The sequence below is a fragment of the Sander lucioperca genome, chromosome 8 (assembly GCF_008315115.2).
Source record: "Sander lucioperca isolate FBNREF2018 chromosome 8, SLUC_FBN_1.2, whole genome shotgun sequence".
NCBI lineage: Eukaryota > Metazoa > Chordata > Actinopteri > Perciformes > Percidae > Sander > Sander lucioperca.
In genome coordinates this window covers 31466998-31494675 of record NC_050180.1, presented here as the reverse complement: position 1 = coordinate 31494675, position 27678 = coordinate 31466998, and the positions used below count along the sequence as shown (strand labels likewise).

Here is a 27678-nt window from a genome sequence, read left to right as displayed (position 1 = left end):
GAGACAATCTTCCTGTCCTATATGGAGCCTCTTCTTTTATCGTCCTACTCTCACGTCATCTAAGTGAATGAAGCGATTGTTGAGTAGATTCTAGGATACTAACCACAAAACAACTGTGATCGGATTGTGTCCCAACATTCAAATACACAGTTAACTTTTGCCCTTTTGACCAATTGCGTCAATCTTCTTCTGTACAATGGAAACCATGTTTGTTATGGAACAAGAACAAAATAATCCATTGTACATTTGATGTAGAACACCGAGGAAATGATAAAAACTGTATCAGGAATCAGCACCACAGGCTACTTCACTCCTGATGCATTTTAATGTCTGCGAGTGTCAGAGCCTTTCATGTCTTTTTCAATATCACTCAGACTGATGAATAACCAGACATCTGTTTCTTTTACTTTTGTTGACCTGTCATCATGCGTCATCTCATATCCTCCAATCAGCTTTTCATTTAATCTTTCCATCCCTCTCTTTGTGTCTGCTCTAATCCTGTTTTCCTTTCACCTCATCCATCACCCGTTCTTTTCCTTTGATCTCTTTTACTCACATTTGTTTTTTTCTTTTCAGTTTGCTCCTGTATTACCACCGCAACTGTAATCACATTGTAACAGAACACTGTCATTGTAATAGCAGAATGTGTGTTCGTACACTCAGGGTCAAAGTAATAAAAAACTCAGGTCCAGGAACACATTAAACCACATTTTGCCCATAACAAATGCCCCTCATACACAGGAAAACAGAGCCGTGTAGCATCGCCATTGGTCTCGCATTGCCAGACCTATCTCCACAGTGCTGTGGAGTAAGGTTTGGCTACACCTCAGATACATTCTGGGATAGGAGGAAAAAAACTGATATGTCTGCTCTCTTCTCTCTGATGCTCTGAAACAGACGATACAGGTAACACAAACACCGCTGCACGGGACGCTAGTTAACACTATACTCAACAGCAACTAACGTTAGCCTACCGCTAGCTAGTTAACACTATACTCAACAGCAGCTAATGTTAGCCTACCGCTAGCTAGTAGCTGGATTAAACACGGTTAAAATGCTGACAGCTAACGCTAAACGGTGTAAAGTTAGACTGTGTTTTAGCCGTCGGAAAAACAACACAGACGGTGCGTTCAATGAAACTGGTAAACTACAGCCTCGTGGTGCATTTTAAGTTATTGTAAATGTCCTTTTGCCACCTGGTGGTTGTTTTTGTCGTTCAACAGCAATTTACTAGTGAAATAAGTTATTGTTATTGTTATACATTATTATTAAATCATTTAATTTTGACCATATGGCCTTAGCAATAAACAAGCCGTTCTTTAATGTCACCAACTGTTGTTTAGTACCCTTTTTTTTTCTTTTCTTTTTTTACTTTCTTAAAAAGTATCGGTTCAGGCACCGTTAATTATGTATGCGATTAATTTCGATTAATTAATCACAGAGTATGTAATTAATTAGATACATTTTTGTAATCGATTGACAGCCCTAATATATATATATATATATATATATATATATATATATATATATATATATATATATTTTTTTTTTTATCTTTTTAAAGTATCGGTTCAGGCACCGTTTAGGCACCGGCACCGTTTTAAAAGTATTGTTTATATCGGCACCGTTATCGGTAAAACCCCAAACGATACCCAACCCTAATCCTATTCAGCATGTAACTTGCTAGCTCTATGTTTGTTGTTGTTTCCTCAAAGTGAACGGCGTTTAAGAACAGCAACACACAGAGCAGAAGTAGAGGGACATCTGGCGCGTAAGCCACACACGGAATGTCAGGCAATTAGCCTGGAAATGTAGGCTACTTCCGTTGATCCAGACTACGTTTGATGTAACGAACGCGCCGGAAAACAGCGTTGTAAACAGTGGAAAGCAGCATGGAGGCCAGTGAAAATGTTACAGTGGTTACTTCTTTTTTAATATCTGTTACTTATTTAGTCTCTCTTTTTACTTTGGTGCTGACTTATTTGGAACTATGTTCGAGCGCTGCTGAGAGGGACGGAATTTGTGGATAAGATGACAAAGAGTCATAGCATCATGCTGGAAGAGAGGTGAAAAATGAGTGTGTCCACCTGGGTGTCATGTTTCCATCACTGCCGATCAGAGCTGGAGTCGATATAGTCAAAATACCGGTGACTACTGCAGTCATTTGTGTTGGGAATAAATGCCGATTGTAACCTTCAGAATGTAAAGGGGATTCAGACTGATGGTGAACAACATACCTGCTAAAAATCATCATTAGCATTGTCATTGTCAGCATGTTAGTATGCAAAACTGTGCATAAATACGGCCTCACAGTAGTCTTGTTAAGCCCTAACTACAGTATCTTGGTCCAGTGCTTTTTATTGTGTTTTGTCTTGTCTTTTTGGAAAGTTAACTGACTTTGTATCAGAGTTACTGAATTGTGCAATGACAATAATGTTGAAACAAATCTCATCTAATAATAGACAGTATCCATTGAGTTGCAAGGAACTTATTAGGAAGCTTCCCAGCTATACAACACACAGCTTGGTAGTAATGTCACCTGTGTGCGATCACTATAGTCGTCCTGTTGGTGCAGACCTCGGCCAGTGAAGCCTGGATCTTCCTCTCAGTCTGGGTGTCCAGTGAAGACGTAGCCTGGTGGAACAAACACCAAACACAGTATATTAAGCATAATGCAATTAATATGTAGTATAATCAGATGAAATACGTTTTTGTTGCAATGTGCACCACTATGGAGAATGTTTAGCTACTAGGGTGAATTAAGGGTGGGACAGTTTTCAAATTTTTGTCTTGTGTAAGTTTTTTTGCCATAAATTTAAAGAATTTGCCCAACACGATCGATTTCTGTAATACTGAAGGTGTTAACGTTACCTATCCATTTGTGGAGGAAAGAAGGTAATATCATATTACAAAGAGACGTGCCATTCACTTTTGTGTAAACTGACCCAGTAACATTTAGGTGATTGGGACAGCACATTTCATTATTGATTTAGACTAGTGTAAGCTAATTATTGCACAATTTAATTAACAGTTTGATTTCCCTTACCCTCTGCATTTCAGTTTAAACTCCCCTGTTTGATGCTTGCCCCACCCACCTAGGTTATGTAACACCAATGAGGCCATGCAATTTTGAGCTAGGGCGCAGCAAAAAAAGTTTTTATTTTCACTTATCAGGGGAGAAAATAAACTCTTTATAGTTATACTGTCCTATTTTACCATATGTCCCAATCACCCTTAATTCACCCTACCTGATACAACTTGTGAATTTACCAAGTGTGTTTGTGATGACTGCCTTGTGTGTCTTGCCCAAGGACACTGCAACAAGTGTACAGGAGGAGCTGGGGATTGAACCACCAACCCTGTAATTAGTGGAAGACCCGCTCTATCTAAGGAGCCACAGCTGCCCCAGTGTGGAATCGAGGGAATGGTGGAGGAAGTATATCGGGAATCGAAGTAAGTCTCAACATTGGTCTTAACATTGACAATGTAGAAACCTCCTCAAGTGTTGGCATCTTCCATTTCTGCAATAATGAAAGTTCTCAAGATATTTCTGAATTGGCCTGGAATGATACTGCCTCAAGCTGGCCTATAGTGAAAATACTTTTTAACCGCTCATGTACAAATTACGCAGGAAAGTGTGTGATCAATGCCACTGGTGTGTGAGCTTCTTGTCTACATGAACAAGTTGTTAAAAAAGGCATGCTATATAGGTGTTGTAACCCTGTATGAATACTGGCCCTTCCCATATCCTCACCTCGTCCAGCAGAATGATCTGAGGTTCTTTCAGGATGGTTCGAGCGATCGCCACTCTCTGCTTCTCCCCACCGCTGAGCTTCAGACCTCGCTCCCCCACCTCCGTGTCATATCCTGTTTGGACAACAACGCCATCTCCTCCATTATTACCATCACCACCGTTCGCTTTCTGCATGCATCCAGATTTTTCCAACGTCAGGATTCAAATCGGCAAACGCCCCGTTACAGTTCTGCTTCAGCCAACATTGAAGTCAAACAAGAATGGGCATTTTCATCATTATCATCGACACACACTCACACACCCCAGCCTGACCCTGAGGTAGCTCCAGTATCCTGGCGTGTATGTCAGCAGCCATGGCAGCTCTCTCCACCTCCTCGTCGCTAGCTGTGACTCGGCTGTAGCGGATGTTGTTGCCGATGGTGTTGTTAAAGAGAACCGTGTCCTGGGGAACCACGCCGATGTAAAACCTCAGAGAAGACTGACGCACCTTGGACACAGAAAGAGACAACTGTAAGCTTCAAAACTAAGCGAATACAGATATTTTGCTAACCTGGATTCAAATTAGGTCGGCATGAAGTCTTTATAACGATTTACAGACCATGTTGTACCTGTGGAATGGAAAACACCATTTAAGTGTTTTCAATGTATGGAATCTTCAGATCTGCTGGTCATGATACAATCTTATTATACGTTTGTGTTAAACTAGGTTGTTCTTTTCTCACACACACACACACACACACACACACACACACACACACACACACACACACACACACGCACACACAGAGCATACTGTACATATACATAAATGTTGCATGGCTTAATTCATCCTATACTATATAATGCATGCTGCCCCAGGTCACAGACAGCATACGTCCTGAACCAATTTCTGTCCCTGTCTCTCTGTCAGGATTTCACGTATCTGGTTTTACCCACTTACCTTATTTTTGCTTCTCTACATCTATTTTAAATGTCACCTTACATGCACTTATCTGCAACGCAACTCTAAGGGCTAAAGCAACATTTCTATCACATATTTCCATATAGACTGTGCTGGGTTTTCTAGCAACATCACTAGCAAGCCTCTGATCTTTTTGTTTTGTACTGTACGAGTACACGGCGGAGCATTGTTAGTAGTGATGCTACTTACATTAGCCTATATACAGAGGCGAGAGAAAACACAGTGCACATGTTTCGAGCGGGAGAACATCAGCAGGGCCTTGCTTTTTTTTACAAATTGAAACATTAACTGTCCAATTGTGGAGATTAATCATACATTTTTATCTCCAGACTGACACAAACAGATGGCCCAGACTAGAAGGGACTCAGTCCTACTGTCTGATCAGTCCAATTCCAAACCCTCATTGGTGGAATGTACATTTACTCAAGTTCTGTACTTAAGTACAAACTTGAGGTACTTGTATTCTACTTGAGTCTTATCTTCTCATGCTACTTTCTACTTCTACTCCACTACATGTCAGAGGGAAATATTGTACTTTTTACTCCACTACATTCATCTAACACCTTTAGTTAGTAGGTACTTTACAAATAAGGATTTTTGCACACAAAACACATGTAGTTTATAAAATAGACCAAACCATCCACCGTCGTCCACTTATCCGGGGTCGGGTCGCGGGGGCAGCAACTAGAGCAGGGGACTGGCCACATGTCTGGCTGGGGGATCCCGAGGCATTCCCAGGTCAGGGTGGAGATATAATCCCTCCACCTAGTCCTGGGTCTTCCCCGAGGCCTCCTCCCAGCTGGACGTGCCTGGAACACCTCCCTAGGGAGGCGCCCAGGGGGCATCCTTACCAGATGCTCAAACCACCTCAACTGGCTCCTTTTGACGCAAAGGACCAGCGGCTTTACCCTGAGTTCCTCACGGATGACTGAGCTTCTCACCCTATCTCTAAGGGAGACACCAGCCACCCTCCTGAGGAAACCCATTTCGGCCGCTTGTACCCTGGATCTTGTTCTTTCGGTCATGACCCAGCCTTCATGACCATAGGTGATGGTAGGAACGAAAAGTGACCGGTAGATCTAGAGCTTTGCCTTCTGGCTCAGCTCTCTTTTCGTCACCACTGTGCGATAAAGTAAATGTATAACCGCCCCTGCTGCACCGATTCTCCGGCCAATCTCCGGCCAATCTCCCGCTTCATTGTCTCACGAACAAGACCCCAAGGTACTTGAACTCCTTCACTTGGGGTAAGGACTCATTCCCTACCTGGAGTACGCACTCCATCGGTTTCCTGCTGAGAACCATGGCCTCAGATTTAGAGGTGCTGATCCTCATCCCAGCCGCTTCACACTCGACTGTGAACCGATCCAGTGAGTGCTGAAGGTCACAGGCCGATGATGCCATCAGGACCACATCATCTGCAAAAAGCAGCGATGAGATCCCCAGCTCACCAAACTGTAACCCCTCCCCACCACTACTAAGCCTCGATCGGATGGCCCTGAGAAGGAACCCCCTCACCCCATATTTACATAAATATTCACAATTCATGTTTTATTATAAATTAAACTACCCAACAATATAACGCCCTACAAGTCCAGCTGAAATGATTAGCCGATTAAACACTGAGTTGACTGACAGAACTGTTTGGATCGTTTCCAGTTTGAGGATTTTGTGAGGATTTTTCTGCATTGAGTACTTTTACTTTTAATACTTGTAAGTGCATTTTACTGATGATACTTACATTACATACTTTTACTTAAGTAACATTTTCAATGCAGGACTTCTACTTGTAACAGAGTGCAGTGTGGTATTAGTACTTTTACTTAAGTAAAGGATCGGAATACTTCTTCCACCACTGCAATCCATATTGCATCAGTGAAATAGTCGTAATGGGTTTCTCCCATTTAAGAAGAAGCTTCTGAGTGTTTTAATAAATCTGGCTCTTGATCTGTCCAGAAATAATTTCCGTTTTTCCATGACTCTCTGGTCAGTGTACAGTACTGTGAGTGTTTCCTGTGGAAAGCTTTCCTCCGCAGCCACAACAATACAAGTTCCATTTTCTGCACAAGCTCGGTTTGGCTGGTAATCACTCACTTTCCCTTAATTTGTTAGCCGTTTACTTTTGGTATTTATTCCACTGACGAACAACACAGCATCTGTTTCGGATTGAGACGGGTTGACAGAGCTCCAACACCAAATGTCAGAAAGAGAGAAACGGACAGATGGAGAGGGAAAAGGAAAAACGTTTTTTAATGTTTACATTGAGACATCAACGGCAGAACAAAAGAGAAAATATCAGTTTAAGACAGCTGTCTTCACATACAATGACTAACAGTACAGTGAATCTGTAAGATGATGCTTTATCACCGCTGTCTTCTACCACATACGTTTATATACAGTGCTCAGCATAAGTGAATACACCCATGCTAAAGTTGACTAAAAAGAGGAATAAAAAAATCATCTTTTGGAAATTGATCGTAATGCCTTAATTAAAAAAATGAGGAAGAATTCAACCTTTAAGGACACCAATTTTCTTTGTGAATGAATAATGTATCGTAAATAAATAAATGTTCTTCCTTAAAATACAGGCGGCATAAGTAAGTACACCCCTATGTTAAATTCCCATAGAGGCAGGCAGATTTTTATTTTTAAAGGCCAGTTATTTCATGGATCCAGGATACTATGCATCCTGATAAAGTTCCCTTGGCCTTTGGAATTAAAATAGCCCCACATCATCACATACCCTTCACCATACCTAGAGATTGGCATGGTTTTATTTCAGATAGCCTAATAGCTGATTTGATTTGCATTGAGACATGATCTTATGGAAAATACACCATGGTTATTAAAAAAAGTCCACAGATTCCTCTCACGCTTTAAGTCATTGTAGACTTTGTCATAAAGACCACAGTCTTTCTATAACCTTAACCATGGGCTTTGAGTTGCTTAAACAAACCATTTAAAGAAAAATAAGCTTTTTTTACGTATGCTGCTGAAAAGCACTTGATTTAACTTGAGTAGGACATTCACATTTAGATAATAAGAATAATAAATGACTTAGATTTTGTTGTAAAATTAGAGCAGGTCAAGCATGATGGAGCTCCAGGAAATCACTGCACGGGGCCAAGAAATTGTATTTTATAGACTACATGTGTTTTGTGTGCAAAAATCTTAATTTGTAAAGTAACTAGTAACTAAAGCTGTCAGAGTAAAAAGTTCAATATTTCTCTCTGAGATGTAGCAGAGTAGAAGTAGAAAGTGGCATGAAAAGAGAAGACTCAAGTAAAGTACAAGTACCTCAAGTACGGTATTTAAGTAAATGTCCTTAGTTACAGTCCACCACAGGTAACAGCTATAAACACTTTGGCCGTCCGATGTGATTGGACAAAACATCGTTCAAGGTTCTACTGGGCAGGTTTTGTTTCCTCTGGACAGCCAGACTAGCTGGTTCCCCTTGTTTCCTGTCTATGTGCTAAGATAACCTAACCATCTGCTGAAGCTTTATATTTACCATACAGACATGAGAGGGGTATTGATCTTCGCAGTATATAAAATGAATACACATATTTGACAAATTGTTAAACTAATCCTTTTCATAACTTGGTCTAATTATCCTGTTCTAAGCCTGCAATGGTTCAGCTTAGTTATTGATACACGTTCTTTCATGCTTTAATAAATGCTTGCTGTTTGGGTGGCTCTTTACCGACAAACATGAAGGTGTGTCACAGAATAACAAGGTAAAACTGTAGCCTAGTTATGAGCAGTGATTGCCATCATGGCTGAACAGGAACTTGCCTAAATAGAAACTGCTGTTTATATTCCTTGAAATAAATGTTTAAATCTGAAGAACACCTTGAAGAAAAAAACCCCCACAGATGACTCACACCAGCACTCAGTAACCCACTAGCCTGCAGTGTTATGGCCAGTAGAGTCGGACTCATCAGAGCTTTACCACATGTGGCTGCCATATGCAGGGACCAAAATCAAACCCAAGAGGTTCGAGAGGTTGAGCTGTGTCCACAGTGTCTGCTGTTTAAGCAACAAAGTGTTGCAAAGTAAAGAACTGGACACAGTTTTGCAGATATCCCGCATGGCAGGAAGGCAGCAAAAAATGTTACAATTTCAAATGTGACTAAACATTTACAGACTGAGATCACAACTCTCTCACACGTTTTGAAATAATTCAGCTATAGTATTAAATAAAAGACTTCGCTTGGCTAACTCAGGCTCAGAATCTCATTTTAGTTTCATCTGAATGCATCTTTACAGTGTGGTAGCGTTAGACTTACTGCATGGCCAGTATGGGAAGGAGGAATGATTACAGTGATCAATAACTCTCTAAAAATGTGAGTCCATGTGAATAATGTGTTAAGACTTTTTTAAGATTTTGGAACACTTTGAACTTTTCCTTTAAAATGCTGAAAACATCCTACAATCTCCAAGCATCTGTGTGCAACAAGCAGAACATCCGGGATTCATCTGGAACATGTGGTCAACATCATTGATAAGAATCATATATTAAACTACCATCACATAGTCTCCTGTCATCGCATTAAAAGTATTTTGGTGAACATTTCAATCTGTAGTAGATAAAACAAATGTATTGCCAGGTTAAAGAAACAAAACTCTACATACGGTATTAGAAAGCTGAGCTTTCAAACACATCTGGAAAGAAAAATGAAGTTGCATGCTCAGAAAAATGTGTCACGGTCCGCTGACCGTGACCCTGGCCCTCTTCATAGTGTGTGTGTGTGTGTGTGTGTGTGTATGTAGTTTTTGTGTTCCTTTCCCCTTTTGGTGTGCTGCTGTATGCTTGGTGTGTTTTGTTTTGTTGTCTGTCTCTGTGTTGTGCTCTCCCTCTCATGCTCTGTAGGCCACCGGTGGGCGTGGCACGGAGCTCCGGCATACACATTCACACCACTCTGCACACCTGCTCCTGATCTACCATCTACTTCCTTTATAAGCCTGACCAACTTTCCAGTCTCCGCCGGATCGTTGGATCAACTTGTATGATTACACGCCTGCTTAATCTTAGTACTATCCCGTTTGTGATATCGTATGCTAACCTGTTCTATCCTCTCTCACCTCAGCCTGCTATCCCGCTCTGAACCCGTGACCCTGCTCTGTCTGCCAGATTCGCTTGACCCTGAGCCCGGATCCTATTCCCTCACGGATTCCTCCAGACCACCGGCCACCCCAAACCTCAGTTTGTGTGTCCCATTCAATAAAATCACCTTTAATTGCAACTACCTCTGGTCTGCGTCTGAGTCCTGGCCTCCAGCCTGACAAAATGCTAGTATAGTGGACCTTGAGTTAAGACAGTTTTTGTCAAACAACATGAAAGGCATTTGTGATATCTGGATTCTTTGCGCAGGTAAGGGTTAGCCTGGGAAATTGTAAAGCAGATTTCTACTTGGCAAATTGGGAAATATGTTTATTCGCTTTCTTGAAGATTGATAACACTTTCATGTCAGTACACTAAATATGAAACTTGTGCAAGCAGGCAATTAGCTAATGTAGCAAGGGGAAACTGTTAGCATGGCTATGTCCAGACTTTTATAATATGTCTACAGGCATCTGTACATTTTACATTTATCTCGTTTGTTTAATCCGAACAAAAACAGAAATGTAAAAACTACAAGTAGTTGTTTTCACGGAGAGTTATGTGCTGCAGGGATTTCTTGGCCATAACCAGGCTTAGCTGTTTCCCCGTGCTTGCAGTCTTTATGCTAAGCTAAGCGTACCACCTGCTGGCTCCAGCTTTGTCTTAACAGTAGCGTTTAGAGATGAAAGTAGTAACGACCTTCTCATCCCGAAATGTCAAACTACTCCTTTAAAGATTTTGTCATCCAGTGAAATTGCACTGGACGCGGCACATCTCAACATCCTGATTCATTTGTTTGAATGACTGAATGACCTGTCAAGATGGCAGAGATGGGGATTCGAGTTTGAGACTCGGACTCGAGTCGCAGTAAAGTCACACACACAGTGACTTCAGACTTGACTTGAGACTGGTCCTCAAAAGACTTGGGACTCGACTCGGACTCGAGATGCAGGAAATGAGCTGAATGTTATTCCTCTCCCTGCGTAACCTATTGTATGTTTGTAACTTTTTTGCTGCTTCTTGGCCAGGACTCCCTTGAAAAAGAGGTTTTTAATCTCAATGGGATTTTCCTGGTTAAATAAAGGTAAAAAAAACCAAAAAACTCTAACCTACCTATGTAACACGTAGTAGGTAGCGTATCTGCTGCCCGCGGCAACGCATGAGAGGACAACAACAAACATGTCAACCGACAACGGCAGCTGCTGTGCCATTCATCAGAAGCTTTGGTTTAAATCTTCAGACAGCAAGGCCCAAACAAAAGAATCGCTGAATGCAAAATATGTGCTATCAAGATAAATCATTCTGGCTCAACCACATCTAATTTTATCAGGCACTTAAAAAACGCACCCTGATAGCTTAGCAACTCAGTGAGCGGCCCCTCCCCAAATGGCATAGCCCTGGTCAGCCTATGACGTAAAGCCATCGAACACCTCTTTTTTTCCTCGTCACGTTTGGAAGTCTATGGGTAACGTTAACAGACAGTGTGTGAGTCTAATGATGATCTAATGAGTCTAAAGGATGGCGGCTTTTATCTGAGGGACAACAGGAAACATGCATAACAGATGTGTGTGTGTGTGTGTGTGTGTGTGTGTGTGTGTGTGTGTGTGTGTGTGTGTGTGTGTGTGTGTGTGTGCAAAAACTGCTGGAACAAAAAACCAAAGCTCAACATGCTCCTCGTCCTTCTCTTCTCTGTAACAGAGGTGAGACTTTACGACCACCTTTTGATCCACATTCTTATTTATTGATTCATCAGTTGTTAGCTATTGAAGAGGCCTACCATCTAAAGTTTAATGGTTTATTTCATGATGTCAGTTCCTCGATTTCACCTGCATTGTGAAGAACAAATAACTCACAGCTCACGCAGCTATTAAAAGTTATTGCCATATATTTTAAGGATTTATCATCTGTCGATGATGATGGCATCCTCCCATTAACACGATCATATTGTTTTCTTTTTATGTTTTAACCATTAACCAGATCAGTATGTCAGAGCTTTACAAAAAGTATTTTTTATAAGTTTTGTAAATTAACATTATACTATATCATACCTACAATCCTAACTAAAAATTGAAGAAGTCTATGTCTGTCTGTCTGTCTGTCTGTCTGTCTGTGTGTACTTCGATTTCCTTGACAACCGTTCATCCGATCGACTTCACATTTGGATGTTGTATTGCTGAGGACCCAAGGAAGTGCAGTGCAATGTCGAGTGCAAGCTCTTGAGATCTACGGGACTCTCCGTCGCTCGCTACAGTTCAGTCAAGAAAGAAAAAGAGACCAGAGATCACCGGAGATGTTACATTGTAGCACAGTCAGACATTTCAAGCCTCTGCGATGTAACTTTTGGAAAGAACGCCTTTGTTCCCGGGAATAACATAGTCCCAAATATGATATGAATGATGCGTATCCTCTAGCATTGCTCACAGGGCTGTAGTCAAGTCCACTTTTGTCGAGTCCAAGACAAGTCCAAGACCAGGACTAGTCGAGACTGAGTCAAGACCGAGTCCAAATGAGAGACAGTCAAGACCGAGAAAGAAAGGATCCAATTAAGCCATATTATTTACTTTAAGTATAACAATTTTAATTTAAACACTTAAGTCACATAAAGCTGAAGTGCAACTTCACATTTTAGATGTTGAGAGTCTTTTTATTCTGGTGTAACAAGAACATTCTGGACTGCCGATGGAAAATGTTACAAATAACAAGGTGTCACTAAAAAAAACTGACTGATGTTCACATTCTTGAACTTAATACTTGCCTTAAAGCCTCCAGAGTACAAAGTGCTTGCTGACAATGTGTTTGTGGCCAAAATGAAAATGGTTGATGTCTGATGATTGAGGTATGTGACACAGCCAGTGTATACCAGGGGACCAATGCCCGCTCTAGATGGATTATGAAAAAATCAATACCTGTTTTCTGAACAAGCGCACTTTATGAATGGTTTTGTTTTTAAAGAGGAAGTTACTTTAGAAAAAAAGCATATAGTGCTGGACTTGGTCGAGACCAACTACAATATATGGCGAGTCCAATGGCCAAGTCCTAGACAAGTCTGAGTCCAAATATCAATGAGTCCAAGACAAGTCCGAGACAACAGAAAAACGTCTCGAGTCTGGACTCGGCTTGAGTCCGGACTTGAGATGTTTTTCTGTCAGGGCAGGTGCATTGCTCAGGACCCAAGGAAGCGTAGTGTCAAGTGTGAAGTTGTTTGGATGAGCGGTTCTCCGGAAATCTGCAAGCAGCAATACCTGAAGCCAAGCAATCAGCCTGTTCCGGACAGGCACTTTTTGAACGGGCGCTGCACAAGTAGTATACATTTACATTTCTCACTGGCATAAAAAATGAGAGACTTATTGAAAAATAAAAAGCCCCCTATACAGCCTATCACAACAACAGAATGAATCAGTTCAGTGGAGGGAGCTGAGGCGTCTAACCACTTCCCTTCTCCTCCTCCTGGAGAGCCTCAAGAAACCCAGGTTGAGAACAAGTCTGAAGCTGATTAAAGAGACGACCACATCTGTGAATGTGTGTGTTGATTAAAACAGTCCTCCTGCTGTGTAATTATAAAGGAGCGTCCTCATAATCATCGCCAGCCTCTTCATCTGAACAAGCCTGTCTGTAATAAAACAGGTGTGTGTGTGTGTGTGTGTGTGTGTGTGTGTGTGTGTGTGTGTGTGTGTGTGTGTGTGTGTGTGTGCATGCTGTTTGGATTTTTGGCAAATCATAAACAGAGTTATTTCAGCTACAATAAATGGGCTATCACACACACACACACACACGTCTGGCGTCTGGACTCGTTGCTGTATTATTCAAGAACCTTTTACTATGACTTATTCACAGTGTGACTGGAGCTCACACACTCAGCCGTGTGTGTGTGTGTGTGTGTGTGTGTGTGTGTGTGTGTGAAGTGAAGAGTAAAAGACAGGAAAAGAGGATTGAAGAAAGATATAAAAAGACAGAAATAAACATATGAATCAGAGAGATAGAAAGACTAAACACATCACAACTGATGGTATAAAGGCTTGTGACACTGGCTAAAATTTAAAGTAATACTTGAAAAATTAGGAAATATGTTATATATAAATACGCTTTCATCCAAAGAGTTCATAGATCGATGCCGTGTTCATGTCTGTGCACTAAATATGAACCTACTGCCAGCAGGCAATTAGCATAGCTTAGCATAAGAAGCTGCTAGCCTGGCTCTGTCCAGAATTCAAAAATTCCATCTGATGTGTTTCATGGGTCTTTGTGTGTTTACCTTGGAGATGTCCTGACCGTCGATGCGGATGCTGCCACTCTGAGGGTCGTAAAATCTGAATAACAGACGCAGGATGGAGCTTTTCCCTGATCCAGACGGACCAACCTGCACACACACACACACACACACACACACACACACACACACACACACACACATTATTGAAAACACCAATTTATAGAATTATTGAATTTTAAGAACATTTCATTACAACATTACAGATAGTTTTGGTTCTTAGTAGTTGTAGCAAATGGAGGACAACATACCAAAGCGACTGTCTGTCCTGCCTCCACCGTAAAGGACACATCCCTAAGAATCTCAGTGCTGCGCACACACACACACACACACACACACACACACACACACACACACACACAAACACAACAGCAATGGTCAGGATCAAAATGAAAGTTTACTGATTTAAGAAAAAACAAGCAGGACCAGTGGTGGAATGTAACTAAGTACATTTACTCAAGTACTGTACTTAAGTACAAATGTGAGGTACTCCACTACATTACAGAGAGAAATATTGTACTTTTCACTCCACTACATTAATCTGATAGCTTTAGTTACATTCAGTGATGCCGGGTAACGCGTTACTTGTAACGCGTTACTCTAATCTGACCACTTTTTCAGTAACGAGTAATCTAACGCGTTACTATTTCCAAACCAGTAATCAGATTAAAGTTACTTATCCAAGTCACTGTGCGTTACTATTTTTGTCATTTTCCTTAGTAAAAATATTGTTTTTGCTTTCTTCTTGCATCTCGGGGAGTGAAGTCACGTATGCGACGACAAGTCACGTTTTCAGCATGTGGACAGGTCACGTGTACCACGCAGCGACACAAACGTAAACAACAATGGAGGGAGGAGAGAGATGCGCGTTTTCTAGCTGGAAATACAGTCACTATTTTGAGCTTGTGTCAGCTAAAGATGGCAATATTAAGGTTTGTTGTACACTCTGCTGGTGGCGACAAAGTGCTATCTAGCTACAAAAACACTACGTCAAATTTGAAGAAACATTTGGAGTCGCAGCACTGCAGTCAAACTTACAGAGTCCCACCAGGTGGTGCGAAGCAGAGAGCAGGAGGTCCCCCACCACCCAAACAACAAAAGCTGGACTTCGGTGCAAAACCAGTAAGTGGGGGAGAGTTGAAGTATTTGGTCGGGCAGTATGTTGTAGAGGAAATGCTGCCCTTAAACACGGTTGACTCGCCTTCGTTTCGTGCCATAATAAACAAGATCCCTACTACTGGCAATGCTGAGCTGCCTCACAGTAAACCGGTTGTCATTTTTATGTTGAGGCTGTGGGGGTGTTGTCAGCAGCTGCTGAATGTAACTAATAAAGTAACTTGTAATCTAACTTAGTTACTTTTAAAATCAAGTAATCTGTAAATTAACTAAATTACTTTTAAAATCAAGTAATCTGTAAAGTAACTAACTTTTTCAAAGTAACTGTGGCAACACTGGTTACATTACAAATTAAGATTTTTGCACACAAAACACATGTAGTTTATAAAAAAATACGATATTTTATTATAAATTAAACTACCCAACAATATAACGGCCAACAAGTCCAGCTGAAAGGATTAGACTATTAACCACTTAGTTGATGGACAGAACTGTTTGGATCGTTTCCAGTTTCTAAAATGTGAGGATTTTTCTGCATTGAGTACTTTTACTTTTAATACTTTAAGAACATTTCCAGGATGATACTTACAAACTTTTACTTAAGTAACATTTTCAATGCAGGACTTTTACTTGTAACAGAGTATTTGTACAGTGTGGTATTAGTACTTTTACTTAAGTAAAGGATCTGAATACTTCTTTCACCACTGAGCATGACCATGCACGTTTTGGAAAATTATGAACATGATGTTAAATCAATTGATTGAGATTCAATGTGAAATGGCCGATATATATGTTTATTCTCTGGATCTTCTCTGTCATATTCACTCACTCACATCATGCTGTAAATATAACATGAATGCCAACGAACACAGGAGGCCAACCAGGACGCTCAATTAATAAAAGTCAATGTGTTTCTTAGAGTGTTAGTCATCCTCCAGACAGCAGGTGATGGTAACCAGCTGTGATACGTCTGAATACAGATGAAGCTTGTCATGAACGTGCACTGTAAGTCTCGGGCTTCTTGACCATCATTTATACATCCTCATATTCATTTTTTTTGTTCTTTTTAACAACATGTCCTCCAACCCAAAGGACTAAACACCTCTTTTGTCACTGCCGTCTAAAATGCATATCATTATCAAGTGATTCATATAAAGGTTTTCTGAACAGCCATCTCTGTAGTCAGGGTTTGACTAGGTTTCTGCAACAGAACTATTAGGTTAAGGTTAGGGAAATATGGTGGTCATGGTTAAGGCGAAACACTACAGGCAAACACACTGTTTAAGTTTTTTGTATGCGCTGGTCCATTTTGAGATGTTGGTGTTGATATCTTCTTTCATAACTAGTGGGGGGAAAAAGCCACCGAAATACACATTTAGTTGTTTATTTTACTTTTTTTTTGTCTGTAGATTTCTCCGAAATTCAACAAAAGTTAGATAACACCTCATTTGCACATTAAGGCTATGTTCACACTTAGCATCTTTTTTTAAGCTGCCAACGTCTGTTTTACATTATAATCATATGGAGTAAACCGTGTTTTCAAAAAAATGTTTTCAATCTTTTTGAATTTGAAAAAAGTTAAACTTTTCTGAAAAAAACGCCCTACGTCAAACACTTTTTTGATAGCCGACCAATGACAAGCAGAGTAGCCAGACCTGTCGTTTCCATAACAACAAGAAAAAATGGAGCCGGAGCACAGCGAGTTATACAATATGACCGGGTACTCCCTATACAGGGAACTCGCTTTGTTTTATGTAACGTTAGCTGCACCACTCTCTCTCTCTCTCTCTCTCTCTCTCTCTCTCTCTCTCTCTCTCTCTGTTCTTTCTCTAGCTGCTACACCGCTTTGTTTTATCTAACGTTAGCACCGCTCCACATACTGTAGAGCTCTAGCTAGGATACTTTAGCAGTAGCTGTTGTTATAGCAACAAAAGACACTCTTGGCTGCTTTTTGGAATAAAAACGCTGCCAGCTTTTTTTTGACTACAACCTACTACTAGTTAACTTTTTCTTGTCAAAAAAGACGCTAAGTGTGAACATAACCTTAAACATTAAATCTCATGTATGGAAATTGACAATACATATCTTTGAAGGCCAGTTTTATTCCTATCTCTATTCTAAAGGTTTTTGCAGCAGGGTTTGTTCATGTATTATTCATAACGAGATTTATAGAACATTTTATACCTTAAAACATGGCGAACATTGATTTTTTTTTCATTTCTTTTTTTACAGTATTCTATGATTTATGGAGTGACAAAAAGACATATCCAAAATTCACCCTGTAAAAACCTTTGACTCTATTATGTAAACAAAATGAAACAAGAATTTTGAACCTGGCTTTATCCAATGTTCAGATATCTGTTCTGGAAATGGATGCAAATTAGCACATATTTAATAAGAGAATGCCTCATTTGCATAATTAAACATACAATTTCAGAAAACTCATGATACAAGTAATAATGTAAGTAATCAACTGGGGAAGTTTCATGGTGATATCTATTGAGGTTTTTACCCTATTCACCTGTAGTGTCTCACCTTAACCCTCCTGTTTTCAAAGTTTCTATAGCAGACATTTTCAGGGTTTCTTTCAACCAAATTGCCCCAAAATAACATGGATGGTTTCATAACATGCTCTTCACAAGTGAAATTAAGGATCTGATCTCTACTTTCATTGAATTCTGGGTGTTTTATATAATTGTATAGCAGTATCCTGACTAAACTTTGACATGCAACTTTTTTTTAAAAAATGACCTTCATTCCTCTGATCTTAACTATTAGTCAAAATCATTCATAATTTCTGCTTTTTTCTAACACATAAATTTGATAATTTCATATAAATGACGTTTATTGACCAGAAATTCAAAAAAATAAGATTAAAACTATTGTAAATAAGTTGGTTCTAGTGGTGAATATACTGGTGGTAATGGGGGAAAAAAGTGCCACCAAACATTGAAATAAGCGCCAAAAACTTTGAAAAGTAAGCAAAACATGGGGAAAAAAAACGACAGTGTCTAAAAAAGTGTTCATTTTGACCCGGGAGGATAACACAAGGGTTAAAACAAACCAACATTGACAGTTGGTGGTACAGGATGTAAACAGCGGTCTCTTTTTGTATTTCCCTCTAAGTGTTTGAATAAAACAACCAATGCTGTTGTTTCTCTGGTGAGGACGGCCTTTGTTTTTACGTACAACTGAATAAAATCAGATCAAATTATAGAAAAATGTGGATTTAAATTGTGAATAGATTTGTTGATAACTACACACCCAGGCACGTAGCTGAAACAGACTCTGTCAAACTCCACCTGACCTGCTGTGAGCTGCAAGTCCCGTGCATCCTCTGAATCCTGAACCTGTGAGGAGGAAGAGGAGGAGGAGGAGGAGGAGGAGGAAGAGGATGAGGAGGAGGAGAATGAGGAGGAGGGCAAACCAGGGTAAGAGAGACAAGGAACACAGGAGGAGAAATGGAACCGTTAAGATCAACTTTTACGTCACATTGGATGAAAGAATAATGTTAAGTTTAAACTAGAGATGTTCCGATACTGCCTAAAATGCTGGTATCAATATCGGAAAGTACTGGAGTTTATGCATCGATCCGATACACAAAGTAAATCTACTTTAAAGGTCACATATTATGCTTTTCTGTGTTTCCTGTCATATCTACAATGTTATAATGTTGGATTGTCATGTAAACATGTTAACATTAAAATAATGAGGTAAACGTATTTTAGACAAATCCCTGTGAGCTAAAACGTTCAGATTTGCAACTAATCTGAACACTCCAGTTTCAACAGTTTTTTCTACTCTCGGCTAAGTTTTACGCAACTCTAAGCCAGCCTTCTATGATTGGTCATCTGCTCCAAGTAGGCAGGACTGGAGTTTTTTTTTTTTAAGCCACTGCAGTGTTAACATTGTCCCATGTAACTACATGCTAACGGCAGTAAACCGTCAGTGTCGTTACATTCTCCCCAATTCCAGGTCACATTACTCCTGAAATATTTTCTGTTAGTAGTATTTGGTTTAAAAGCCTTTATTTGCGATTTATGACTGTAGAAATTGCTGCTACATTCTATCAGTGTCAACTGCTAACTAAAGTAGCTACATGGCTAACGGCAGTCAACAATGTCAGGTGGGCTGCCAGTGTTGTTAAATTCTCCCCAATTCCGTGTCGCATTACTGCTGAAAAATGTCTGATTGGGTAGTGTTTGGTTCAGAAGCCTTTATCTGCGATTTCTGACGGTAGAAAGTGTTGCTTCGTTCCACCACAATTTAACATTAGCATACTGCTAACTATTAAGTAGCTACATGTTAAAGCAACATAGCTGTAATCTCGGCAAATGCTGGCAATTTCCCTCTAAATTCCGGTCACTTTACTGCTGGGACATGTCTGGTTGTGTAATATTTGGTTTAGAAGCCTTTGTTGGTGATTTTTCACGGTACACTGTCCTGCTATATACTCCGTTGCAGTAGCTCCAGCTTCAACTAGTTAGCTAGTAAAACCATAGACTGTATACAGAATGGACCAACAGATCCCGTTGCTCTGGACGGAGACCAGTGAAGGCCGTTAGAAGCACTTTTCTGGTGAGCGCTGAGCGTTACTGAGCAGCCTCCAACTGAGAGAGACAACGTAAATGTGACGTGAGCAACCTGTCTGACAGTTGTAAGTCTTCTGGTAGCTGTGCCAAGAGAAATCTCAATCATTCCCAATCTTGCAGAGACGGAGAGCGTAGGTATATGTAAGGAGATAACATAGGCACAGGCTAATTATTGATCACTAAAATGATAGTTAACATTAGTAATTAAATTTAAACAGCTTATGTAAGTCAAAACTGCCTGCGAGCTTCTCCTGTACTATACGGTAATTCCTCTAATATGCGACAGTAAGTCACGTGGTTATGACACAATCGTTAGCCTATTTTTACAAAAACGTCTGCTACGGAGCCATAACGTGAGATACAAGGTAATGGAGCCCTTTATACATTGTCGTGTTTCTTTAGAAATAAACAATGGACAAATAAAGTCTTTAAACACTTCAGATGTAAAGTTATTCGCTGTTAAATTGACATCAAAATGAATGGCAGTCAATGGAATGCTAACGGGGGGTGAGTGCTTATTAGCATCAAAATGGCGCCATAGGAGGTTTGGGTTGTGAGGAGACGCTTACCCCCTTGAGTAAAACATGGAGCAGAGGCTCCGGAGTTTCCAGGAAGCGCGCTGCCCAGTCAGAGCAGACTGGGCTTTTTCGGGAGGAGAGATTAAAGAGACAGGCGCTCCTACAGAGCGTCTTATCTTATCTGCGTCTTATACAGAGGGTCTCATAAAGAGGGTGAATACAGGTGTTTTTTTTAACATTAAAGCGTGTAAACATGTTCTAGTACAAACACAAAATGTTTAATCCTGAAAATGCTAAATAGTTGCCCTTTAAAGTAGTTTATTTATGTTTTTTTCCATTAACGGTGACTGTCAAACTGGATAATAAAAGAAAGTTCTGTGGTGTCCATTGTTTTTGTTTGTTCATGTTTCACAAAGAGTTTAACCTGAGCCTGTCCATACAACAATGATAGAAATAATATCACATCCATACAGGGATAGTAGTATACAGTTGTTAAAACATAATAAAATATTTGACACACTGTTATCAGATCAGTACTCTGTATCAGCCAATACGCAAGTTCAGGTATGGGAATTGGTATCGGGAAGCAAAAAATGGTATCGGATAATCTCTAGTTTAAACAGCTGCAGTTCTACGGCACCTGAGCAAACTCCATGTGTTGATTAAGACCGTGATATGGTCAAAAGCTCCAGAGCAAGCGAGTGGGAGGACCTTGAGTTGAGATTTCTTTTTTTATCAACTGCTGTTCCCACGGTCAAGAATAAAGTGTCAATCTCGTAAATAGTAAGGTGATTTTATTTTTTCGTTGGAATGAAAAGGAGGAGAGGACAATACAAAAAGAAAAGGAGGGAGGTGAAGAGAGGGAGGAGAGAGATAGAGTGGGAGAAAAGACGAGGAGAAGAAAAGGGGACAAGAAGGGCAGATGACAAATAAGAGGATGAGGATGAGAAAGAAAAGTGAGTGTGCCTTACACAATAAAGATAATCCTCTGTTTTCCCCTTTATCCCCTTCTTCTTTTCTTTCTTTTGTTTGTTTTTTACGACTCTAATGCCAGACATTAAACTTATTTGTTTAAACTGTTAGCCACTATCATGCAAACATTTAGGAATATTAAGTTGATTAAAAATCCTTAATGTGTAATTTGGAAAAGAGTCGCAGAATTTCTGTATCAGTGACAGTAATAAAATCGCCACACAATATTACATTAAATCCATGTTAGACTATTTCTTTTAACTTTTTTAATAACTGCATGTTCTGTCAGGTGCAGGACAGACATTGATCATTGTGAACTTTTGTCCAGAATAAAAAAAAAGCTGTATAATATCTCATTGTTTTATAACAACTACATTGTGGTTTTAAAAGAAAAAGTCCACACCATCAGCACAATCCGAACCGATAACAGATAACAGACGCTCCTTTGTGCTAGAGATGACAGACATCGGCTCCATCTGTGCTGCTTTTGAGACGGAGCTCTTGTAAACACGGGAAATCAGGATCAGTGTTATGTAGAAAATGACAAGGCTGCAGCCCTCTCACATTCCAGGATGGGACTTTTAAAAAGGCACATAAAAAAAATCAGAAGATCAGGAATTTATGTACTCTACATCCAGCAAAAGGGACTGAAAATCACCCAAGATGCCACACACCCTGCTAACCCCTTACTGGTGACTCTCCCCTCGGGGAAAAGACTGAAATCTATTACATCAAAAAACATCCTGCTTTCTTAACAGCACTTATTGCAGAACCATTCAGCTACTCAATGGATCCTCAACACAACAGCACCTCACGGATACAATGCACTGACAGTTTATAACGCTTGACTTGTAAGTAGGGTGCCCTTCAGCAGTGGCACTAAAATCTTTTTTATTATGGGTTAAATGGTATGCATTTGTGTGTGTGTGTGTGTGTGTGTGTGTGTGTGTGTGTGTGTGTGTGTGTGTGTGTGTGTGTGTGTGTATGTGTGGGTGTTTCTATATTTGTCTTTATGTGTTTTCTTAAATGGGTATTGAATGTCTGCTATGAATGCTTTCTGTTTTTTTGGAATGAGCACACTGCAGCAAATTCCTAGCAACTTAGTTGCATGGCAATAAAGTATTGAATCTTGAAAAGGGAAAACCTACCATCCCCCTTCTTTTTCCTTCCCATCATAGTTTACTTTTTGCAATTCTCACTTGCTCCCTCCTCTCTTCCTTCATACCATCCATCCCTCTCACGTTCTCCTCCCTACCATAAGTCTTCATGTCTTCATATATGCACTAACTGATGTTGTGTTGTAATCATACAGCATTTACAGCAGGGGCGGGGGCATTACAAATCCCCCTATAATCAAAACTGGCCAGTGCAACCCAAAAAAAAAACTTGACATAAATAAGACATTTTGCACCATAACAATGCAGAAAAGGCACAAATTGTTGCAGAAAAGTTCACCAAAATGCAGGAAATTAAGTGTCTGACATGCTCAAAATTTCAATTTAGCTCAAAAGTGGAGATCTCAATGACCCCCCCACCCCCCAATGTTGAACCCAAAGTTATGCCCTTGGTTGTAATCATAGACATTTGCAAAGTTTGATTGTAATCGGAAGAATTATCACCTTCAGATCACTCTCTCCTTTCCTCCTCCTCCTCCTCCTCCTCCTCCTCCTCCTCCTCCCTGACTCCCCTCGCCTGCAGCTTCCCAAGCCAAAGGAAAAGGGCCGCTGTGATTTTAAGGTGCTCTAATGCTTTTGTCTACATTCATGTGGCTGTTTACCATATCAAGGGCCTGTGAATGTAGGAGCCTTTAGTGAGGCAGCCGGAGGACGCCTTTTCCCACCGAAACACACACACACACACACACACACACACACACACACACACATACACACACAACACAAACACTTGTTGATCTCCTGATCCGCTGACTTCTGACTGTGTGAGCTTCTGTTGCCAAGCGCGACTGAAGCAAAGCGATCAGAAATGAACACTTAATAAGATTTCAGTTTTTGATATCCACTTATCTGTAATTATTATATTTATTTTATATTTTAATATACACACACCTCTCTATATATTTTATTTCTAGATGATGCTTATCGGCGATTATTCTTCTTAACTTTTTGCTAAATATCTAGACTATTTTTAGTATTTAGTTTCTTATCCTAGTGTTTTTCTGTTTGTTCCTTTGAGAGAAACAGTATTTTGATCCTCTATATGTCCTGTACATATGGCAGAATTGACAATAAAGTTGACTTTGACTTGACTTTGATTTAGACTTACAACAACAAGAAAATACATTGTGTAATTTCATATCTAAACTAATTTGCACTAACTTTAACCACTCTTACAGCATTTGCAATAGCAGTGTATTATTATTGATGTTGATTTTAAAATATATGAGCCAAACAATAATGTTATATTTGTCCAGTAATATGATAAATTGGATGCATTGACAAGTTTTCTCTATAGGGAGAAAGTATTGGTTTACAAGGTGGAGAAAATATTTTGTTTCTGGGATTAAATTAGCAACTTTCCCAACTAATAAGCATCCACATAGTAATTATTTCATGCAAAGTGTCTTCACAAATTTAAGCATAGCAACACAAAGTTAAGCACTCAGTTTATTACCACCAATAATGGTCTGTGTTGGAACAGACTGAATAATAATAATAATAATAACATCAATAATAATAATAATGACAATAATAACATTAATAATGTACACCTTAAAAATCCCGCAAAGGAAATTACAATGTTTTCACTCTGTTGTTATTATTATACACACTACACACAGGCCTGAATTACACACACATGCTCACACATGCTCAGTACCTATACAAGCACTAATGGAGAGATGTCAGAGTGAGGGAGCTGCAGCTGTCGATGGACAGGCGCCCTGAGCAGTTGGGGGTTTGGTGCCTTGCTCAAGAGCACATTGGCAGTGCCCAGGAGTTGAACTGGCATCTCTATAGCTACCAGTTAACAACCATATTTTGGTCTGTACAGGGACTTGAACCGCGACCCTCCGGTTCCCAACCCAGCTCCCTGGCTACTGCCACCCTAGACTTTGGTCAAAATGAATACAAATCTAACTGTATTATTATTATTATTATTATTAGTAGTAGTAGTAGTAGTAGTAGTATTATTAGTATTATTTTTTTCCACAATTTTATTTATTGTGTCCACTTGTATAACCAACTTTTTTTTAGAATTTTGCTTTTCCTTTCACTCATTTATTTTCTCGGGATTTACAATTATGTTTAAGTATTTCATTCCATTCTTTTCTATGTATATATTATTTATTTTTATTTTATTTTATTAAAATCTGAAAAAGATGCATATTTGTTGTGCTGTATTATGTACACCAATGTGTTTCCCAATAAAAATTTGAAAAAAATGATTTAAAAAATCTACAGAATATACTGTTGATACCTTTTCCAGACGATTATTGTGTTTTGTGACTCTCACCTCTTTCTGCTCCGTCAACAGTGTCAGCATGTTCTCCATGTCAACAAATGCACTCTGAATCAGCCTGCAGAGACACACGATGCAGATTTATATACTGTATATCACAGATGTTGATCATGAATCATAGATCTTCAGGGCTCAGTGGCATCCTGTACATTAACCTCACCTGTAGTAGGTACCAAACCAGTTCAGAGGAGTGTACAGCTGGATGATGTAGGTACCAAACAAAACATAGTCTCCAACCTGAGGGGAAAGTTAACACATACAGCTACTGAACATTCCTGCTCTTATACTAAGCAAAGGTTACTGTAAGTCAGCCGTACACTGTAAGAAAAAAAATCCATAGAAAAACAGATAATGTCCTGACAGAAAATTACCAGTAGCCTTTCCGTTAAACGGACACTTCTGTTAATCCAAAAACAGAAAAATTCCTCTAAATTTAAAGTATATCCTTTGTACCTTCAACGGTGATTTCTGGTAATCCAAAAAATCATAATACAGAAAAATACCTGTGAAAAATCATTACAGAAAATTCCTTTATATTAACACAGACAATACAGGATATTAGCCCGTATTTCTACAGACCTTTGTAACAGTGTATCATTAGCCTCCCACTAGTAAGAGTTTACCACAGTGTTTTTTGCAACTTGGGGGCAGCCGAACAAGAACACAAAGTCGACATATCAACATCTTATAAAGTTGTCATGGAGAAAGTCTCATTGCATTTGATATCCTGATCACTGTTTAAAGTGCCCATATTATGAAAATAAACACTTTTTTCTGGGATTTGGGGTGTTATTTTGTGTCTCTGGTGCTTCCACACGCATACAAACTTGGAAAAAAAAACATCCATGCTGTTTTGAGTGAGATACGGGTTTCTGAATGTATCCTGCCTTCAGTCTCCAGGTGAGCTGGTCAAACTCGGCAGGGCTATCTACGTCATTGGCCGAAACATTTGGTGTGTGCTAACCACTTTAGCTAATACCACATCAGCTAGCTGTTTCTCCAACTTCGGTCAGTACAAGGCAGGATTAGACGGGAGACTTCTTCTAAACGAGGGCACACTTCAAACTTTGCGTTGAATACCTGCAGATGAGGGACATGTAAGTAGTTCTATACAATTTCTTTTGTAGATTAGGGTGAACTCGTGTGTGCTGTTGCAGTGTTTTGCCATTGAGAACGAGGTGGCTAACCGCTAGCAGCGTTAGCTTCTAGCGGGACCCTGGCCTAAAACACGTTGAAGACCCCTGGTTTAAGTCATTGTGGACATATGTAAGAGTCACTGAGGTCATGTTGAAGTGGCCAAGGTGATGCATAAGCTATTTAGGTTATGTCCAAGTCATCACAGTAGAGTTCACTAGTTAGTTCACTATACAGATTTTTAAAGCTATAGTGCATAGTTTCTGTCTCCCCCATGAGGAATTCTAAGTAATAACAACAAAACTGTCGGCGTGTCCACATCATACAAGTCTTCCGTGATCGCGCACCACCCCCGACCCTCCTCCACACAGTTGCTAGTAGCAAAGGAGGACACGGAGGATTAAAAAAACATGAAGGACTCTTCAGAAGAGGTAATTATCTTCACTCGAGCTTCTGCGTGGGAATGTCTCCGGACGCCACCATCTTCTGAACATAGTCATACTGAGAAATCCAGAGAGAGTTGTGTGGAGCTGATAGTCTTAATTAGCTTTGTAGCAACTCATTTGGAAATGGCTTGAATGTAACGGACATTTATTAATATCAAATCTAAAGCTTTAACATCTTCCTCCGTTTGTTCACTGATCTATTACATCATCCTGGTTGACAGACAGCCCTTTCCGACGGGGAACTGTAGCCGTTATATCCATAAAATTGTAAAACACTCTTTTACAAGTAAAAGTCTTACATTATAGATTTCATTTGAATAAAAGTACAAAGGTACTTTTAACCACTGGAGGCGACTGAAGGTAACTTGTATGTTATCTCGCATTACCAGAACTTCCTCCACAGCGCTGCGGAGGAGGGTCTGGCGAGTCCACACAGCATTCTGGGATGGGACAGGAACGTGCTCTGGTTTATTAGCATTTCTTTAAACCAATCACAATCATCATGGGAGGCGCTAAGCGCCGTACGGAGCCACGGCGCCTCTGCAAAATAGCCTCGGGAAGGAACTTGTTTTGGTGGAACGTGCGTTTAAAAGTTGTTTTAGTCGTGCAACAGAAAATTCAGAATGGACAGATAGTCTAGCTAGCTGTCTGGATTTACCCTGCAGAGATCTGAGAAAAGGTTAACCATAGTCCTCATGAATCAACCGGTGTTTAGAATGGCAACACAAAGGAAGCCCAAGGCAATGGATATCCGGCCTAAATATAGACTTGTGATTTTGCTATTCAATTCAACTGTTTGTATTTTTTACTTTTCACTGATACCTGGAATTGTCCCTCGTAGACCAGGTAGGCACAGAGCAGAGATCCAGCCAGCAGTCCTGATCCTATGATGATGTTCTGGGATTGATTCAGCAGAGCCAGGGAGGCGGAGCTCTTCCACTCACAGTGCTACACAAACACAACCAGCACGTTAATTAAAAACAAGAAATATAGACCAAAGGTTTAGCAGAGCACTTTATATCTACTTGTGACAAGCAGGTATGAGTTGTCTATCTGCTGTTGGCTGGTCTTTGGTACCAGATGATGATGTTATTCTTCAGGCTTACTTGATATTTCAGAATGGCTTCCTCAAAGCAGCGGACTTCATAATCCTCAGCGCAGTAATATTTTACCTGTGAAAATAAATCAAATCCAGAGAGAGAAGACTGAAACATTCTGAACTTTCCTGCAACTTAAAATATCTACAAACATTTCACACTATTTCAGAACTCTCTAAAAATAATCTGAAAAAACACTGGAACATTACAACACATTGTGGACGTCCAAGATGGCCAAATGTA

At 39.9% G+C, this 27678-nt stretch overlaps 2 protein-coding genes across 2 annotated transcripts in view; both read right to left on the bottom strand.

Moving 5' to 3' along the window:
• Nucleotides 1-27678, bottom strand: part of abcb6b (ATP-binding cassette, sub-family B (MDR/TAP), member 6b) — a 42762-nt gene that overhangs the window by 8993 nt on the left and 6091 nt on the right. Inside the window, exons 8-17 of the mRNA XM_031300449.2 lie at nucleotides 27445-27510; nucleotides 27161-27286; nucleotides 24919-24995; nucleotides 24747-24816; nucleotides 18464-18543; nucleotides 14335-14392; nucleotides 14069-14173; nucleotides 4067-4241; nucleotides 3755-3867; nucleotides 2540-2634 (exon numbers count right to left, since the gene is read on the bottom strand). Of these exons, the coding sequence (XP_031156309.1) occupies nucleotides 2540-2634; nucleotides 3755-3867; nucleotides 4067-4241; nucleotides 14069-14173; nucleotides 14335-14392; nucleotides 18464-18543; nucleotides 24747-24816; nucleotides 24919-24995; nucleotides 27161-27286; nucleotides 27445-27510 (965 nt within the window). The remainder of the gene's footprint in view (nucleotides 1-2539; nucleotides 2635-3754; nucleotides 3868-4066; nucleotides 4242-14068; nucleotides 14174-14334; nucleotides 14393-18463; nucleotides 18544-24746; nucleotides 24817-24918; nucleotides 24996-27160; nucleotides 27287-27444; nucleotides 27511-27678) is intronic.
• kalrna (kalirin RhoGEF kinase a) overlaps nucleotides 20647-27678 on the bottom strand; it is a 225550-nt gene continuing 218518 nt past the window's right edge. The window contains exons 67-69 of the mRNA XM_036004305.1: nucleotides 25019-25023; nucleotides 22429-22436; nucleotides 20647-20913 (exon numbers count right to left, since the gene is read on the bottom strand). The gene's annotated coding sequence lies outside the window, so the exon portion shown is untranslated. The remainder of the gene's footprint in view (nucleotides 20914-22428; nucleotides 22437-25018; nucleotides 25024-27678) is intronic.